The sequence below is a fragment of the Paroedura picta genome, chromosome 7 (genome assembly GCF_049243985.1).
Source record: "Paroedura picta isolate Pp20150507F chromosome 7, Ppicta_v3.0, whole genome shotgun sequence".
Classification (NCBI taxonomy): Eukaryota; Metazoa; Chordata; class Lepidosauria; order Squamata; family Gekkonidae; genus Paroedura; species Paroedura picta.
The window spans coordinates 68,216,796-68,234,946 of record NC_135375.1 but is presented as its reverse complement, the minus strand read 5'-3'; the positions used below and the strand labels follow the sequence as shown (position 1 = coordinate 68,234,946).

At 41.2% G+C, this 18,151-nt stretch overlaps 1 protein-coding gene across 5 annotated transcripts in view; it reads right to left on the bottom strand.

The window, feature by feature from the left end:
- The window catches only part of LOC143841059 (guanine nucleotide-binding protein subunit alpha-14), a 65,202-nt gene that overhangs the window by 41,151 nt on the left and 5,900 nt on the right, over positions 1–18,151 (bottom strand). Inside the window, exon 1 of one of the 5 annotated variants that reach the window (XM_077344737.1) lies at positions 16,467–16,703. The exons of 3 other annotated variants lie outside the window; for them this stretch is intronic. In XM_077344737.1, the coding sequence (XP_077200852.1) occupies positions 16,467–16,545 (79 nt within the window). In that variant the 5' untranslated portion in view covers positions 16,546–16,703. Of the gene's footprint in view, positions 1–16,466; positions 16,704–18,151 lie in introns of those variants that run through there. One more of the 5 variants, XM_077344739.1, reaches the window with a different exon arrangement.

The following is an 18,151-nucleotide window of genomic DNA, read 5'->3' as shown; positions in this document are numbered from 1 at the left end:
GGTTACAATGAAAAAAGCAAATTATATATCCCCCTCCCCATTCCCAGTATTAGTCCCTGTTGCTGAGTGAATGTTTTAGCTCCTTTTCTCAGGATAAGAAGTGTGAGATGTACTAAAAGCTAAACAAGGAGGATCCAGGTGCTACTCTTCCCTGGAGTCTGAGGCAAACCCATCACTTAGGCATAAATAGAGAGGTCAACAAAGATATCAGATACAGTAGCCTCCTATTTTTCTTCATCTACTCGTCACATTTTCAAAACAAAATTCTAATTCATTACCACTTTGGGGGCCTCTTTAGAAGTGTCACAGCGGGTTGGTATAAAAGCCATTAAGTCCTTCTATAGCTCATTTTAGGTATCAATACATATTATCTCCCAGTAATTGTGCTCTAATAAACCAAACATGCTGACAGAAAGGGCTTTGCTCCCACACTGTGACCTTAAAGGCAACTCAGAATCTGTCTGCACATTGTTCAACCTAGTAGTGACAGATTCATAAGGACTTTGAAGCTCTGCCACTTTTCTCTGATGTCAAGAATACAGATCCTATAATAAAGACCCTTTGTTTCTCTATTCATTGGGATTCATCAGCCACAATGAAATAAGGCATTCATGGAAAATCTCAACTCAGCATTGTTTTAATGAGAGTTAGGACTTTCTGAAGAAGCCTCAGGGCACACAAGTACATGTTTATTAGAAAACAAAGCTCTGAGCTTTGAAATTTAAATTATCACAAGAACTGATTTGAATTTTTACAATTGGAAAGGTCTTTGAATTTATTTGGTTAAGAACAGGGTAACAGGGCATTGTCCAACAGAATAACATTGCAGAGTACCTTGAATGGGGAGCAATTAGGAAGTCTATCTAAGAAGCCTTGGTTTCCACTGTAGAAGACATGAAATCAAATAAATGGGGATATAAAATAAGCATCAGAACAGGCTCTTTACCAACTAAGACTCTAATCCTATACATAATAATTCCTTTACCAATAGTGAATTGTCGGTGCTCTCTGCAGATGATGAAAATGGCAGAACATGAAACCATGTTTTTTTTTTAGAATAATTTTATTGTTTATTATTATATAAAGCATTTACAGAGAAATTGTGAAGAAAAAGCGACCAGCTGATATGGTTTGCCATCTCTTTTAACATAGATATTTAGTTCCCATCACATATTATTCCTAATCTAGAAGTTTTTACCATTTTTCTTAGCCAAGTGATTGTTAATACATATGAGAGTATGATCTGTTATAAGAATACATTCTGTTATTATCTTAAATGATATTAGGTCAGTCTCCTTCATAAATTGGCCCTGACCCAAGAATTACTACTGCCGTTTTGTTAATGCCTATGAAATATGGTTTGTCTTTTAGCATACATATTGACATACATATTCAATTCCCATCGCATATTAATCCTGATCTAGGAGCTATTACCACCTTTCTTAACAAAGTAGTTGTTGATACATAGGAGGGTATAATCTATTATAAGGATATATTCTATTATTGTCTTAGATGATATAAAGTCAGTTCCCTTCATATATTGGACCTGTCCTAAAAATTACTGCTGCTATTTTACCCACAGGAAGCCAGGAGAATACTCCATTGTTCAGCTCATCTTTCAGGTGGTCGCAGAAAATGAAATTGTGTTTTTTTCCATAGTAGAGTGTTTCTGATTGTCCTTCTGTCAGGGCCAAAGAAATCTCTTACTTGATTCTTGCTTGTAGTCGCCTTTGAGGAGGCTCTGAATCCTTTGTCAATCTGGATCTCTTCCTCTGGTCGCACAGGAATATCTCCTGATAGCTTCCTAGTTGCTGTCACTTTTGAATAGACTCTTTTTATTTTGCTGGTCCAAATCATTTCCTGCTCTGAATAGACTTCCAGGTTTTCGGTACTTTCCTTCCTTGAATCTGTTTTCCCAGGTTCTTCAAAGGTACTTTGGGTTTTTACATCTCTGGCACTCTCTCCCTCCAGTTGATTAACTTCCAGACATTGAAGTTTCACTTGATTTATTGTTAGCTGAGCTACGTCATCAGCTGGTCTCTCCGGACCATGGGCTCCATCCAAAAGCTCCCCCTTAGTCCCACGAATTTCCTTTTCCAGCTTATTGACTGCTTTCAGTATCTTTGAGTTTCCTTTGCATAACAAATGGAAATGCTGTGCCTTAGTTAATTCTTCCATAGTTCTAGGCAGTCACAAACTATAAACAGAAAGTCTCGTGAGGTCTCGCGGGAGCACGAGCGATCCCAAATTATCAGTTTGTCGATCTCCGTATCAAGTCAAATTCCCCCACTGAACTTTCACCAATAAATCTTCAAAGCACTCTCTTTGTTTGGTTAATGGGTATAATTAGCTGGGAGTCTCTCACTCAGAAGGAATTCTCTTGTGAATTGGTTGGGGGGGGGAGGGAAGAGCTTGTGGGAGAAGAGAGAGAAAAGCCAGAAAGCTTTCAATTCTTACTGTTGCAGATTCCAGCTTCTGTCAGCTTCTGCTCCTGTCGATCTGGTAAATGATGGTCTGGGAAGAATGTAAGGTCAGCTGGTCGTTTCAAGCTTGTAAAGTTGTTTGCGACAAAGACGCCATCGTGACCTTGAGCACAGGCCGCTATTAATCCGGGGAGTTCGGTCCTCCTATCTCCCCACGGATCTGTAGGACCCTCCGGTTCCTGGGGCGACCGGTGAGCAGATTTGCGTATCTGCTCAGGTCAGCCAGGTGCAGAAGCTCCTGATCCTCGGAATGGCTTAAGAGCTGAACAGAAGTCCAGCTTTTTTATGGCGCCATCTTCAGTCGTCCATGAAACCATGTTTTAACTAAACTAATTATTGTCCCAAACGTGTAACACAACCCTACCTATGCTTCGTCAACATTGTCCAGTGTTATCCCATATGGGAACTGCACAGGCACACAGGCCAGCCGCCGGAAGATTTTTACTAGCATAGAGACAGGCTGGGGCGTCTCCTCCAATCAGCATCGAGTATCCGTTCCCACCTAACTGGGCGGAGCTAGGCCCCTCGTTCCCTCAGTTCTCTCTTTGCCGCTGCTTGAGAGGAAGTTTTAGAGACTAGCTTATTGACTATCTAGTTTTAGAGTGTAGATAGTTGGAGACAGCATGGCTCTTTTCAAGAAATCTGCTACCACTGTGACGAAGATGACCAAGACTGATGAACACTTGGTATGTTTAATCTGTTTGGGTGAGTTCCACAATGTGGGACCCTGCTTGATTTGCCAAGCCTTAATGCCCAAAGCTCAGTCAGAACACTCAGCGAGGCTAAAAGCTGCTTTATGGCAGAAGGCTCCATCAGTATTGGCCCCGCCACCTCAAACTAGGATCTGAAAGTAGGATGTGAGGCTGGTTTATTAACTACAGTTACTCTTAACTGTGGTTTCACATCATGGATCCTAGCTTAATCCTATTTTGATAGAAGGTGCAAACGTGCTCGTATAATAAATGAAAACAGAGTCTACCACCTGGATAAATGTGTGGTTTCAATCACGTTCATCTATACACACATCTAAAGTATCATGTGAATTACTCATAAAGAAACATTATATGCAGTTCACTGTAATTTGTGAACAAGATTTTAAAAGATACAGTAATGTGGCAATTTCCTTTCAAAATGCATCCCAAAAGCTACATCCACTGGGGCCCCATCTATATGGATTTCCTGTCCCCCATTCATAAAGTGGTTTACATATGAACCATAATCACATTTGCCACTCTGGATGGGGTATAACCAGATTGAGGAAAAACAAATGCCTACCCCAATATCTCCCACAGCCGAGTCCTTCACACAGAAACCTGCATATCTACATTGGCACCGACAGTGACTACTTGTGTTCTCTGTTCAGTAAAGTGCATTTAATGAATTCATTTTTGTTTTCATTGTGATAGTGGAAACAGGTAGACTGTATGTCTACCCCTGTGAAAGTCTTTTCTGGGGTTGAGTGAGGATTTTAGTCCTGAACCACTCTAGTATTTGAAATATGCATCAGATTTTCCCAACCCCGGGGGGATCATATATAGCAGTAGTCCCCAACCACCGGGCCGTGGCCCAATGCCGCGCCGCAAAGGCCCTGGCACCGGGCACTGGCTCCCTCTCCCCGCCCCCCCCCCCGCAGTAAGAAACTTCCCAGGCCGCAAGCAAATCAGCCACAAAAGCGGCCAGTTAGCTTGCAGCCCGGCAAGCTTCTTTTTGCGGGAGGGGGGGAGAGGGAAGCAGGGCCGCACATGCGCGTTTGAGCCACTGATATATAGTATTAGATTTGTTTACTGAAGCTTCTACTGTTTTAACATACACCCCTAAAGCATATCGAAAGCTACTTTCATTCTCAGTGGAAACACTAACCATTTTTTATTGTTACCAAGGAAACACACCATAGCTCTCTTTATGGTCTTCAGTAAGCATTTTAATATCTCAGGGAAGCATTTGATACAGTTATTTCTCCTTCTAACAGAGGTAAAAAAGGCTACAACTGAAAAGCTGGGGTTGGGGTTAGGGTTGGGAAATGCCATCCTATGGGCACTCCCTAAAGTAATCTACCCCCTGAATAGGAGATGGGAGGCAGAATTTAAAACCCACAGCTGATGCACTCGTAGAATAATTGTAATTGTTTTGTTTTTATTGTTGATTGCAGTTAGGTCATTTATAATTTTATTTTGTGAACTGCCCCAAGTCAGTAATCCCAAAAGGGGCAGTATAGAAATCCAATTATAAACAAACAAATAAAAAACATTTAACTGTGGCTATCTGGCATTCCCGGATAATCCTGAGTATTTTCAGAATTTTTCAGGATACAGGATAACCGAACATAGACTATGTATAATCTATATTTGCATTCCTCCTGCTAATGCAGTAGAGGATTTGGAAAAGATGCTTAATATACATTGCTGTTAATGTATTGTGTAATGTTTGCACTAGAAGCTGATTTAACACAAAGTCAGTATAAGACTTGCATTTGAATATGCCCTCAGTTGAGAGTCTCTGCTCCTTCCAAGCCTTTCTTGAACTTTCTCACCTAGCTCAGTTCAGGAGCTAGAGTTCCAACATAGCCATCCAAAACACTCCTTACCATTTAGTTGTCAATAGTTGCCTTTCTTTCCTATCTTTGTTTCGCAATATAAGCTTTCAATATAGACACATGCTGCCTGACACACTGTTGATAGTAAATAAATGCTACCCCATTAAACCCCCTTCAAGGATTGCTGCCTTGTCGTGGCAAGGGGGCTTGCGTAGCTCAGTGAAGCTATGAGCTATGCCGTCCAGGGCCACCCAAGACTGACAGATCATAGCTGAGAGCTCTGACAAAAGGTGATCCACTGGAGAAGGAAATGGCAAACCACTCCAGTATCTTTGCCATGAAAACTCTATGGACTGTTCCAAAAGGCAAAACGATATGACGCCGGAAGATGAGCCCCTCAGGTCGGAAGGTGTCCAATATGCTACTGGGGATGAGCAGACGGCTAGTACGAGTAGCGCCAGAATGAATGAAGCGGCTGGGCCAAAGCCGAAAGGACGCTCAGTTGTGGAGGGAACTGGTGGCGAAAAGACAGTCCGATACTGTAAAGACTTATTCCATAGGAACCTGGAACGTCAGATCCATTAATCAAGGCAAGCTGAACGTGGTCAAACAAGAAATGACAAGACTGAACATCGACATTTTAGGAATCACTGAACTAAAATGGACAGGAATGGGTGAATTTAATTCAGATGACCATCAGGTATACTACTGTGGACAAGAATCTCGTAGAAGAAATGGAGTAGCCTTCATAATCAATAAGAGAGTAGGAAAAGCAGTCTTGGGATACAATCCCAAAAATGACAGAATGATCTCAGTTTGAATGCAAGGCAAACCATTCAACATCACAGTGATCCAGGTCAATGCCCCAACCACTGTTGCTGAAGAGGATGAAGTTGATCAGTTCTATGAAGCCCTGCAACACCTTCTAGAAGCAACACCAAAAAATGATGTACTTATCATCATGGGGGATTGGAATGCTAAAGTAGGAAGCCGAAAGATAACCGGGATAACAGGCAAGTTCGGCCTTGGAGTACAAAATGAAGTAGGGCACAGGCTGGTAGAATTTTGTCAAGAGAATACAATGGTCATAGCAAACACTCTTTTCCAACAACCCAAGAGACGACTCTACACATGGACATCACCAGACGGTCAACACAGAAATCAGATTGACTATGTGCTCTGCAGCCAAAGATGGATAAGTTCTATACAGTCAATAAAAACAAGACCAGGAGCTGATTGTGGTTCAGATCATCAGCTTCTTGTTGCAAAATTTAGGCTTAAATTGAAGAAAGTAGGGAAAAGCACTAGGCCACAAAGGTATGAACTAAATCATATCCCCGACAAATATACAGTAGAGGTGACAAATAGATTTAAGGAATTAGATCTGATAGACAGAGCGCCTGAAGAACTATGGACGGAGGTTCGTAACATTGTACAAGAGGTAGCAACTAAAGCCATCCCAAAGAAAAAGAAATGCAAGAAATCAAAATGGCTGTCTGAGGAAGCTTTACAAATAGCTAAGGAGAGAAGGGAAGTGAAAGGCAAGGGAGAAAGAGAAAGATACACCCAATTGAATGCAGAATTCCAGAGAAAAGCTAGAAGAGATAAGAATGCCTTCTTAAATGAACAGTGCAAACAAATAGAAGAAAACAATAGAATGGGGGACCAGAGATCTTTTCAAGAAAATTGGAGATAAGAAGAGAACGTTTCATGCAAAGGTGGGTATGATAAGGGACCAAAATGGTAGGGACCTCACAGAAGCAGAAGAGATTAAACAAAGGTGGCAAAATTATATAGAAGATCTATACAAGAGCTTAACATCCCTGATGACCACAATGGGGTAGTTACTGACCTGGTGCCAGACATCCTGGAATGTGAAGTCAAATGGGTCTTAGGAAGTCTGAGCAAAAATAAAGCTAGTGGTGGTGACAGCATTCCAGTTGAACTATTCAAAATCTTAAAGGACGATGCAGTAAAAGTTCTACACTCAATATGCCAGCAAATTTGGAAAACTCAACAATGGCCACAGGATTGGAAAAGGTCAGTTTACATTCCAATCCCAAAGAAGGGCAATGCCAAAGAATATTCAAACTACCGCACCATTGCACTTATTTCTCATGCTAGCAAAGTTATGCTCAAGATCCTACAAGCTAGGATCCAGCAATATGTGGACCGAGAACTTCCAGAAGTACAGGCAGGATTTCGAAGAGGCAGAGGAACTAGAGATCAAATTACCAATATACGCTGGATCATGGAGAAAACTAGGGAGTTCCAGAAGAACATCTACTTCTGCTTCATTGACTATGCTAAAGCCTTTGATTGTGTGGAGCACAACAAATTGTGGCAAGTTCTTAAAGAGATGGGAATACCAGAGCATCTTATTTGTCTCTTGAGAAATTTATATGCAGGTCAAGAAGCAACAGTGAGAACTGAACATGGAATCACTGATTGGTTCAAAATTGAGAAAGGAGTTTGGCAAGGCTGTATACTGTCGCCTTGCCTTTTTAACTTGTATGCGGAGCACATCATGAGAAAGGCGGGAATAGAGGAGTCACAAATTGGGATCAAGATTGCAGGGAGAAATATCAACAACCTCAGATATGCAGATGATACCACTCTAATGGCAGAAAGCGAAGAGGAACTAAAGAGCCTGTTGATGCGGGTGAAGGAGGAGAGTGCAAAAGTTGGCTTGAAACTCAACATCAAAAAAACGAAGATCATGGCATCCGGCCCTCTCAATTCCTGGCAAATAGATGGGGAAGAAATGGAGATAGTGACAGATTTTATTTTCCTGGGCTCCAAGATCACTGCAGATGGGGACTGCAGCAAATAAATTAAAACACGCTTGCTCCTGGGGAGGAAAGCTATGGCAAATCTAGACAGCATCCTAAAAAGCAGAGACATTACCCTGCCAACAAAAGTGTGTTTAGTCAAGGCTATGGTCTTCCCAGTTGCAATGTATGGGGGCGAAAGTTGGAACATAATGAAGGCCGAGCGTCAAAGAATTGAGGCTTTTGAACTCTGGTGCTGGAGAAGACTCTTGCAAGTCCCTTGGACTGCAAGGCAAACAAACCGGTCAGTCCTAGAGGAGATCAGCCCTGACTGCTCTTTAGAAGGCCAGATCCTGAAGATGAAACTCAAATACTTTGGCCACCTCATGAGAAGGAAGGACTCCCTGAAGAGCCTAATACTGGGAGTGATCGAGGGCAAAAGAAGAAGGGGACGACAGAGAATGAGGTGGCTGGATGGAGTCACTGAAGCAGTAGGTGCAAACTTAAATGGACTTCGAAAAATGGTAGAGGACAGGAAGGCCTGGAGGATCATTGTCTATGGGGTCGCGATGGGTTGGACATGACTTCGCACCTAACACACACACACAAATCCCATTAAAATAACTGGTGACAATAAAAATAAGAGTCCAATAGCACCTTTAAGACCAACAAAGGTTTATTCAAGACATGATCTTTTGAGTGCATGCACTCTTCCTCAGATTAATGAACAACCATCATAACTGTGTAGATATAAGGTAAAAGCAGATTATGGTAAATTAGTAAACTGTGTCGTATGTAAATTAAGCCATATGATGCCATATGACAATAAAGCAATGGAAGCAATGAATTCATGATTTGGATAACTTTCTTCCCCTCCTCCAAACAGTCCCCATATTCTCAACATCCCAATCCAACATTCTCTTATTTAGCCCCCCCCCATCTTCAGCTATATTTATTTACTTCATTTAGACACCACTTACATCTACAATGGGGTCACAAAACAGCTTACATCATTACCCCCTCCCTCCATCTCTATTTCAACAACATGATGGACTATAGGAAAAAATATTTATTTATATATCTACCTCCCCCTCGCAGCTCAGCAGGATGACTACAATAGTAACAGTAACAGTAATATTTGGTGATAACAATTTTTTCCTGAATTAAACCTATAGGTTACACTCATTCCTGGGTATAAGCACTATAAGCAGGGTAGGGAGGGATGGGTTAATGGTGGTCTTGTGTTATACATCAAAGAAGACACAGAATCAAATAAACTTGAAAACATCAGGGGGATTAACACACACACCCAACAGAAGCAACATGGGTAGAAATACTGGGCCCTAAGGGCTACTTAAAAGTGGGATCATACTATCATACACCTGATCAATCCCTTAAGGCTGATCTTGAAATGAAGAAAATAAGGTAGGTGAATAAAACAGGTCATTTTATTATATTTGGAGGCTTCAACTAACCTCACTTTGACTAAGTAATGTGTGCTCAAATCATGCCATAAAAATGAAATTCATAGACATCAGAAATGACTGTGTTGAAAGACTTGGTTACAAAGCCAACCAGAGGGGATTTATCTTGGACTTCGGTCTCGACTTGTCAGTGATGTAGAGGCTGTTATACCACTTAGTAACAATTGCCACAATGCTATTAAGTTCAGCATTCAGGTCAGTGAAAAGTTACCACTAAAGTACAATATGGTAACATTTGATTTCAAAAGAGAAAACTTCACAAAAAAAGGGAGCAGCAGTTAAAAAGGAAGTTGAATGGGAAACACAAGAGAGTCAGATCATTAGAGGATGCTTGGAAACCATTTAAAACCACACTAACTGAAGCTCAAATAGAATACATTCCAGAGGTGAGGAAAAGCACTGCCAAGTCTAAAAGAAGACATGCATGGTTAACAATCCAAGTCAAGGAAGCTATAAAAAGTAAAGCAGCTTCTTTTAAAAAGTGGAAGGTCTGCTTCAATGAATTGAACAGGAGGGAACACAGGCTTTGGCAATAGAAATATAAGTTAATAATTAGGCATGCAAAAAAAAGGTTTTAAGAAATGAGTTGGTAAAGTATCAAGACAAATAAACATTTAAAAAATATTTCTGGAATAGGAAACCAGCTAGTGGGGCCTTTGGATAACATAGGAATAATAGGATTGCTAAAGGAAGATGGGGTGATGACAGAGAAGCTAGATGACTTCTTTGCTTCTGTGTTCACTGGGAAAGCATGGGGCACAAACTCATGCCACAGACCCTTATTTTCAGGAAGGGAGTCTCAAGAGTTGTGCTAAATTGAGGTGACCAGAAATAAAATTCTAGACATAATAGAGAAAAGCCAGTAGGTCTCATGTTCCTGATGCACACTCCATCAGGAACTCATATGTGAGATCATTGATCTACTAACCTGTACATGTAACCTGTCACTAAATTCAGCTGCTTTACCGAAGCCTGGAGAGTAGCAAACATTACGCCAGTTTTTAAAAAGGAATCCAGAGGGGAGCAGAAAATTACAGGTCAGTCAGCATAATGTCTCTGTCAGGCAAATTAGTAAAAACTGTAATCAAAAATAGCCTTGTTAGGCACACAGAGGGACAAAGCTTGTTCAGGGAAAATCACCATGGCATCTGCAAAGAGACCTTTTGGAATTATTGGAATAACCTTTTGGAATTATTTGAGAAAGTGAACATGCATGTAGACAACAGTGATCTGGCAGACACTGTATATCTGAACTTTCAAAAGGCTTTTAGCAAGGTACCTCACCAAAGATTCCTAAGTAGCAGTCATGGGATAAGAGTATGGGTTCTCTTCTGGATTAAAAATTGTTAAACGGCAGGAAACAAAAAGTAGGAATCAAAGGAAAGTTCTCAAAATGAAATAAGTGAGAGGGCAATAAGTGAAATTGGGTGAGAGGGCAATAATGTGGCAAACGTATAAGTGTGAGTAAGTATAAGTGAGTAAGTATAAATCGATGCACATTGGACAAATCAAATTTCAAGTATGGGTTAATGATGTCTGAACTTGCTGAGACTGAGAGGGGAAAATAACTTCAGGACTTCGTTGATAACTCAATGAAAGATTCAGCCCAGCGTGATGAAGCAATGAAATAGCAAAACTCTGTGTTAGGGAGTATTAGGAAAGGGATTGAGAATAGACTGGCCAGTACTGTAGTGCCCCTGTGTAGATCTCAAAAAGGTTAATATAGAACAGGGTGACTTAGGGGGCTGGAGTTCTTCCCATACGAGGAAAGGCAGAAGAGTCTGGGACTTTTCAGTTTAGAAAAAAAGACAACCAAGCTATAAAAAGTAAAGCAGCTGGAGTTTATAAAATTATGCATGGGATAGAGGAAGTTGAAAAAGAGACATTTTTCTCCCTCTCCCCAAATATTAGAACTTGAGCAGTAGGCTTCAGGAGAGACAAAAAGAAATACTACTTTACACAGAGGGTAATTAAAATGTAGAATTCGCTGCCAGAAAATGCAGTGATGGACATGGGAATAAACAGCTTTAAAAGAGGATTAGATTGATTCATGATGACTGAGAGGAACCTCCAGTTTCAGAGGTACTAAGCCTCTGAATCCCAGAGCCAGGAGACAATGTCAAGAAAATGCTTCAGTTTCTATGTCCTGTTGTTGGCCATCCATAAAACTAGTTGTCCACTATGTCAGTGGTCCCCAATCTTTTTATCACCAGGGACCGGTCAACGCTTGACAATTTTACTGAGGCCCGGGGGGGGGGGGTTAGTCTTTTGCTGAGAGACGTTGCCACTGCTGCCTGAGCCCTTGCTCCACTGCTAGGAGCAACTGTGCAGTGCCACGCCGAGGGGGAGCCCCAGCCATGGCAGCCACTGGAGAGCACCAAAAGTGAGCCGGCGGCAGAGTGGCAGGGCAGCCCCCGAGGCAGCAGCTGGGAAGGAGGACGAGGAGGAGCTGCGGCCCAGTACCGACTGATCCACAGTCCAGTACCGGTCCCCAGACTGGGGGTTGGAGACCGCTGCACTATGTGACGAAGGATGTTGAACTGGTCAGTGGTCTGATTCAGCAAGGATCTTATGTTCATTTTATCCTCACAAGAAGCCTGAGAGGTACAATAGGTTAAGAATGGGTGACTGTAACCCAGTAGGGAAGCCCAAGGTAACCCAGTGAACTTCCATGGCAGATTGGGGGATTCTAACCTGGTTCTTCCAGTCCATAATCTGAAACTCTAATCACTACATAACATTGGCTTTTATTGGCCACTACACTCCCAATATATTTATTGAACAATATCAAGCCACTGAGCTGGGGGAGTCGAGATGGGTGGTAGCAAGTAGCCTGGTGAGCCTGGCCCCCGTGAGTCTTTCATCAAAGGCCAAAATATCCCTGGAAAGGACTCTGCCCCCATCTCCTGACTTTTATTGACAGAAACCAAGGCTGGTTCTACTGGTCTGGTTGCCTAACAACCCTCACAATGGCCACAGAGAGAGCATTTGTTTGTTAAATCTATAGCTACTGTTTCTTTTATTTTAATCTCAACATGTACTTCTTAAAAAAGATACCATATTTTTCTGCAACCCTGGGGCTTTTTCAAGGTTTCCTAAAAAGATCAGTTATGAACAGTTATGGTCATAGTACCAACTTCTGGATTTATATTTCTACAGATGAATTCATGTAATAAGCTTCTTTGCCCCTCAGCCGCTTCTTGCATCGCACTCACGCAGTGTAAGAGCCAGAAGAAGACTGGGGGGAAAGACCTCTGCTACATTTAAACCAGTTTTGTTTTGTTTTCTGAAAGTATGAAAAGAACTCTTTACACTGGGTTGTGAATGAAATAAAAATAAAGATATTATAGAACATTTCAATTTAATTCTAGTGTATCTTGCAACAGCAACAAGAAAAGCACTGCGCTAATGAGTAACTACAAGCAAGTGACAGGCATCAACACACTCTAGGTTTGAAAAACGATCACATATTGATGGCCTTAATGGGAGTATGGATGCATTAAAATGTTGGTTTCTACTTTTAGTCACACTGGCATTGATCACAGAATCACAGAGTTGGAAGGGGCCATACAGGACATCTAGTCCAACCCCCTGCTCAATGCAGGATCAGCCCTAAGCATCCTAAAGCATCCAAGAAAAATGTGTATCCAACCTTTGCTTGAAGACTGCCAGTGAGGGGGAGCTCACCACCTCCTTAGGCAGCCTATTCCACTGCTGAACTACTCTGACTGTGAAAAACCTTTTCCTGATATCTAGCCTATATTGTTGTATGCCCATTACTGCGTGTCCTTTCCTCTGCAGCCAACGGAAACAGCATCCTGCCCTCCTCCAAGTGACAACCTTTCAAATACTTAAAGAGGGCTATCATGTCCCCTCTCAGCCTCCTTTTCTCCAGGCTGAACATTCCCAAGTTCCTCAACCTATCTTCATACGGCTTGGTCCCTTGTCCCCAGATCATCCTCGTCGCTCTCCTCTGTACCCTTTCAATTTTATCTACGTCCTTCTTGAAGTGAGGCCTCCAGAACTGCACACAGTACTCCAGGTGTGGTCTGACCAGTGCCGTATACAATGGGACTATGATATCTTGTGATTTTGATGTGAACTTGTGATTTTGATGTGAACTATGATATCTTGTGATTTTGATGTGATTTTGATCATTATCAACTATGCCACTAATTACTCCATACTACATTTGGAAATTACCTTTGGGCTGAAGCTAGTAAAAGAAGCTCTGAAAATAAATGTGGTGGTGACCACAGGCATGACACCTGCCCTTGCTTCAAAAGATCGCTGTAATGAAAATGCAAACATCAAAACGAGGGAAATTAAACTTGACAGAACCATCACCGAGTTCCAAGCGTGTAACGTATACTCCACCTTAACTCACAGAATCCCTCCATCTGCAACTCTCCCTTCATATTTAAAACATCTTGTTCCTAGCAATCACTGCAACTTTATGCTTGGGAGGCTGAATGCATTGCCCACAGCTGAACCGAGGGGACAATCTGTGGGTATTTCCGCACATCAGTAAAAATAGCATTATGCCAGCTGAATGGTGTAGCGTTAAATCATAACACACCTCTAAGCCCCTCCTCACCTTTTTTCCTGTCTCACTTTTGTCTGCTGCCTTTTTGCGCTTCTCACCCTCCATATCTGCTGCTGGAAATGGCGGAAGAGAGCAATGAGCTCTATACGCAACTCTCTTCTGCCTGTCAAACAATCCAGGCAGCCAATCCCCTTTCTCCATGTTTTAAAGGTTCCGTGATATCTGTTAATTTTTTTAAATTCATACTTCTCTGTTGAAATGCCTATGCATATAATCATAGATGCATAGTGCTTTTTGAATGCCACCCCCTTATGGAATCACACATCTTTTGATGCTTTTAAAGATTAATCTCATTTCTGATTATTTTTGGGGGGGGACTTTAGAGAGGCATGCTTTGTGTTACAACTTTAGAAAATAATTCTTTTATTTCTGGCATCGCCTGCATGCTTGTCTGCCTATTCGTTGCTCCAGGCTGTCCTCCATTTTTTAATAGCACTTCCCGTCCCCTCGAAGAAAGAAGAGGGAGGCAGATGCAAAGGCAGGACATTGCTGATGGCCTGCTGGTTGTCTGCTGGGGGATTCACTTTTGGGATTCACCAACTCGCACTTTAAAATGGCAGATATAGCAAGCAGTTTCCAGGCCAGACGCAGAAGGTTGGCGATGTCATGCAGAGCGGCCGGAATGTAGCATTTTTACCTTTTAAGCATGATGCTAAATTTATGATGTGTGGAAAAGCCCTGTAAATATTCCATCCTCTGACTATCTCTGTACCTCCAGCATGACTGCAATTATTTATCATGTTTTGCTATCCTGTAATCAGTGGTCCTCATTACAAGAACTTTGGATTTTGCCCATTCTGAGCATATATAACCTTAATGTTGGCTGATGTTAACCCTGAACTGACACAGGCTATGGCCAAATTTTTGTCTCTTTTGTTATACATGTGATACCCCTGTGCTACACATTAATGCATCAACTTGGAGGGTTTTAATTTTTAATGCTATTTTGTTAGTGATATGCTTTTTAACTTTATTATTTATAAATAAATGTTTCTGATGTGATCCATATTTTAAATGTACTGTATTGTTTGCATCAAAAACTCAAGTCAGTGGAGCTTATTGTTAAGAAACAAATAAAGAAAAATGTAAACAAATCTTTGAAAAATATTGAATCATGTTGCTTCTGTGCAGAAAGCTGTGGCTTGTTCCATGAGCTCCTGCAATTTCTGCTCCGATCAGAACTTACAAAGCCAATATCTAGTTTCCTACAGAACAGCCCATCATAGAGGCATTTCTGAAAGCTAATAGACAAATTTTATTTCAGTACAAAAGACTCATTATTAAAGAATGCAGTCACATGGCATTCTGACACACTCTGCATTATTTAACAATGACTAGGTATTCAAACCCTCAGAGAAGTTCAAAAAGAGTTCAAACAAAACACACAAAGATTTAGGTAAGTATGCTTGTCCACCGAAAGATTTGAAATACCTTTTACTGGGACCAATAAAACTAAAATATACATAACATTATGAAAGTCAAACATATATTCTGTTAGGCAGGGTTGGGCCTATTCTGCCAGTGGCTGAGTACATGACTTGCAAACAGGTCTCAGGTTGAGTCCCTGCCATCTCCAGATAAAGGATCTCCAGTAACAATTAAGAAAGACCTTTCTGTGATTATATAGAATTAAACACACAAATGGTCTGATCTTGTTACACAGACAATCAGCTGACAATATAACTGTAATTTGCTTCCCAAATAAGACCCATATACACAAAATGTTCTTGTAAAACTAATGTAGGTAGCTCACATTCCTCCCACAACCATGACTCCACTTTTTAATCATAGGTGCACTGCTTCAGATGTTCACTGGAAAACACAAACAAGGTTCCATGAAACATTACCTATATCCTTTTCCAATATAAGCATCAATTCCGAGCTATGACCAACACATCAATGACAAGGATCTTTGAGTGAGGCCCAACCATAAGACTTCAAGAGGTGAACAAGCGCATAGAACCTAACATAATCAAGCCCAGAAGAGATAGCAAACAGGAGGACAACGTGAGAGAGATTTTAAGTTATTAAGATATTTATAGTCTGCCTTTCCCCAGGGAGTCAAGGAGTTAACTATTTGCCAGTATGGCAAAACATACCCCCAGAAGAGCTCTATGCTCTGCCACCTCCAACTGGCTATGGATCCCTGGCCCCAAAGAGGCATGTCGGACTTCAACAAGAGCCAGGGCCTTTTCAGTCCTGGCCCCCACCTGGTGGAATGAGCTCCCTAAAGAGATCAGGGCCCTGCCTGAACTTCCACAATTCCGCAGGGCCTGCAAAATTGAGCTCTTCCACCAGACATTTGCTTGAGACCGACCAACTTGGAACATCTACAGGTCCTCCCCACCCCCCACCCCCACCCCACAGACTGAGAGGTCAAACCTACTGAGGGCTTGTCAAAGTTGTTTGTTGAAATACTGAGCTGAGATGTTATTGTTATTTGTTATATTGATATCTGTTATATTGTTATTGTTATATAGATACTGTTTCATGTAAATGTTCTGTATGTTTTATGTAAACCACCCAGAGCCATAGAGAAGGGCAGTATAAAAATCTAAATAAATAAAATAAATACGAAAATACAATTACCATTATAAACCACCAACATCAAGGCAGATACAAGCAGCCAATATTCAGTTAATTTCTTACTGTAATGCACTTTTCGCATCAGACTCAGCAAAAAGTCCTCTGAAGGATGACCTTGTGTGCCTTGCTAAAAATAGGCAGCAAAGGTGCCTACTGAACCTCTTCCAGAGGGCCATTCCCCCAAATGAGCACAACCACTAAGGAAACCTTTGACTGGGCTGAAGACAAATGAACAACTCCAGGAGAGTGCCCATGATCAGAAACTGATTGGAGGAGTGTGGTTCACATATAACCTCATAATAAGCAGAATGCAGGCCTTCAGATATGTCATAAAGGCCTATAAAGGTTAGAATCCGGGCCTTAAACTGAATCTGGAAACAAACAGCAGCCACTGTAGTTGTTCCAAGATATATACTAGTATATGCCAAGAAGCTCACCACTGTCAAGAAATAGGCTGCTGCATTCTGTACTTGCCAAGTTATGTGTGACAGTAACAAGAGGGAATTGACAGAGATGCCACAAGTTGAGAGGAGCGAAAGGGAAAGGATATATACCGCTCTTGGGATTCAATGACAAAGATGAGCCATTAAAAAAAAAAGATTTAGGAAGCAAATAAAATCCAAAAGAGAAACTCTGTGCAGTGAGTGACGTCCTAGACAAGGAAAAGTGGGAGACGACAACAAAAATTCTTCCACAGATTTTCTTTCTGCGCTTGGGACCAAAAAGAGGCAGATTTTTAGGCCCAAGTGTGACAAAGAAAGAAAATTACTTGGAGCAAGCTGAGGTACTAGCATAATTCTACAAGCAAAATTAAGACTATGTCAATAGTGACAAGGAAGAATTTGTTTGTAGCGAAAAACACAGTTATGTAATTAGTGGAAGCAAAGGGCACAGTTATGCAATTATTGGGTGCAGGTTTCCAGTGATGCAACACCCAATGCCCTTTTTCAGGCTTCCTCTGAAGTTGTCAGTACAGTTCAACTAGTGTGATAAATTCAGGTGTGGTTCTTCACTCCTCTTCAAATTCTATGTTTGTACTCTGCATGCCAGAATTTCCTTATATCACTTGAACTCTGGTTTCATTCACTTCAAGGAGAATGAAGGCCTGAACTAGGATTTAGAATACTCTATATAAGACAGTTCCTTATCTTCAATTCAATACCCTGAGAATATCAGCTCTCACTTCTAATCCTCACAGCTACCTAAAAAATAAAAGCCATGAAAAAGGGCAGAAAATATACAATGAAACTTGTAAGCAAGGAGAGACTGGAATAGCTATTCTGCTTTGTATATTTCTTCAACCCTTACCACTGCTAGCAGAAATAGAATGGCAAAACCTATGATTGATTTATATAGCTTATATTGAATACAAATTCATTTATTTATTTATTATATTTATATACCACCCTCCCCGGGGGCTCAGGGCAGTTTACATAAGAACAAACAACAATACATAAAACAATCTATAAACATGTGAATAACTTCACAATAATAACTAATGGTTGTAACCGTATAACAATGTAACAGTATAAATAATATAGACAATACAACAATGCAACAATACAAACAGGTCCAGAGCATGTTGGTGGAATTCTGAGGGGGGGCAGGGGGGGAACAGGGGCCTTTCAGTCACTATTGATTGCGTCTGGTCTCAACCAAATGCCTGTCGGAAGAGCTCCTTTTTGCAG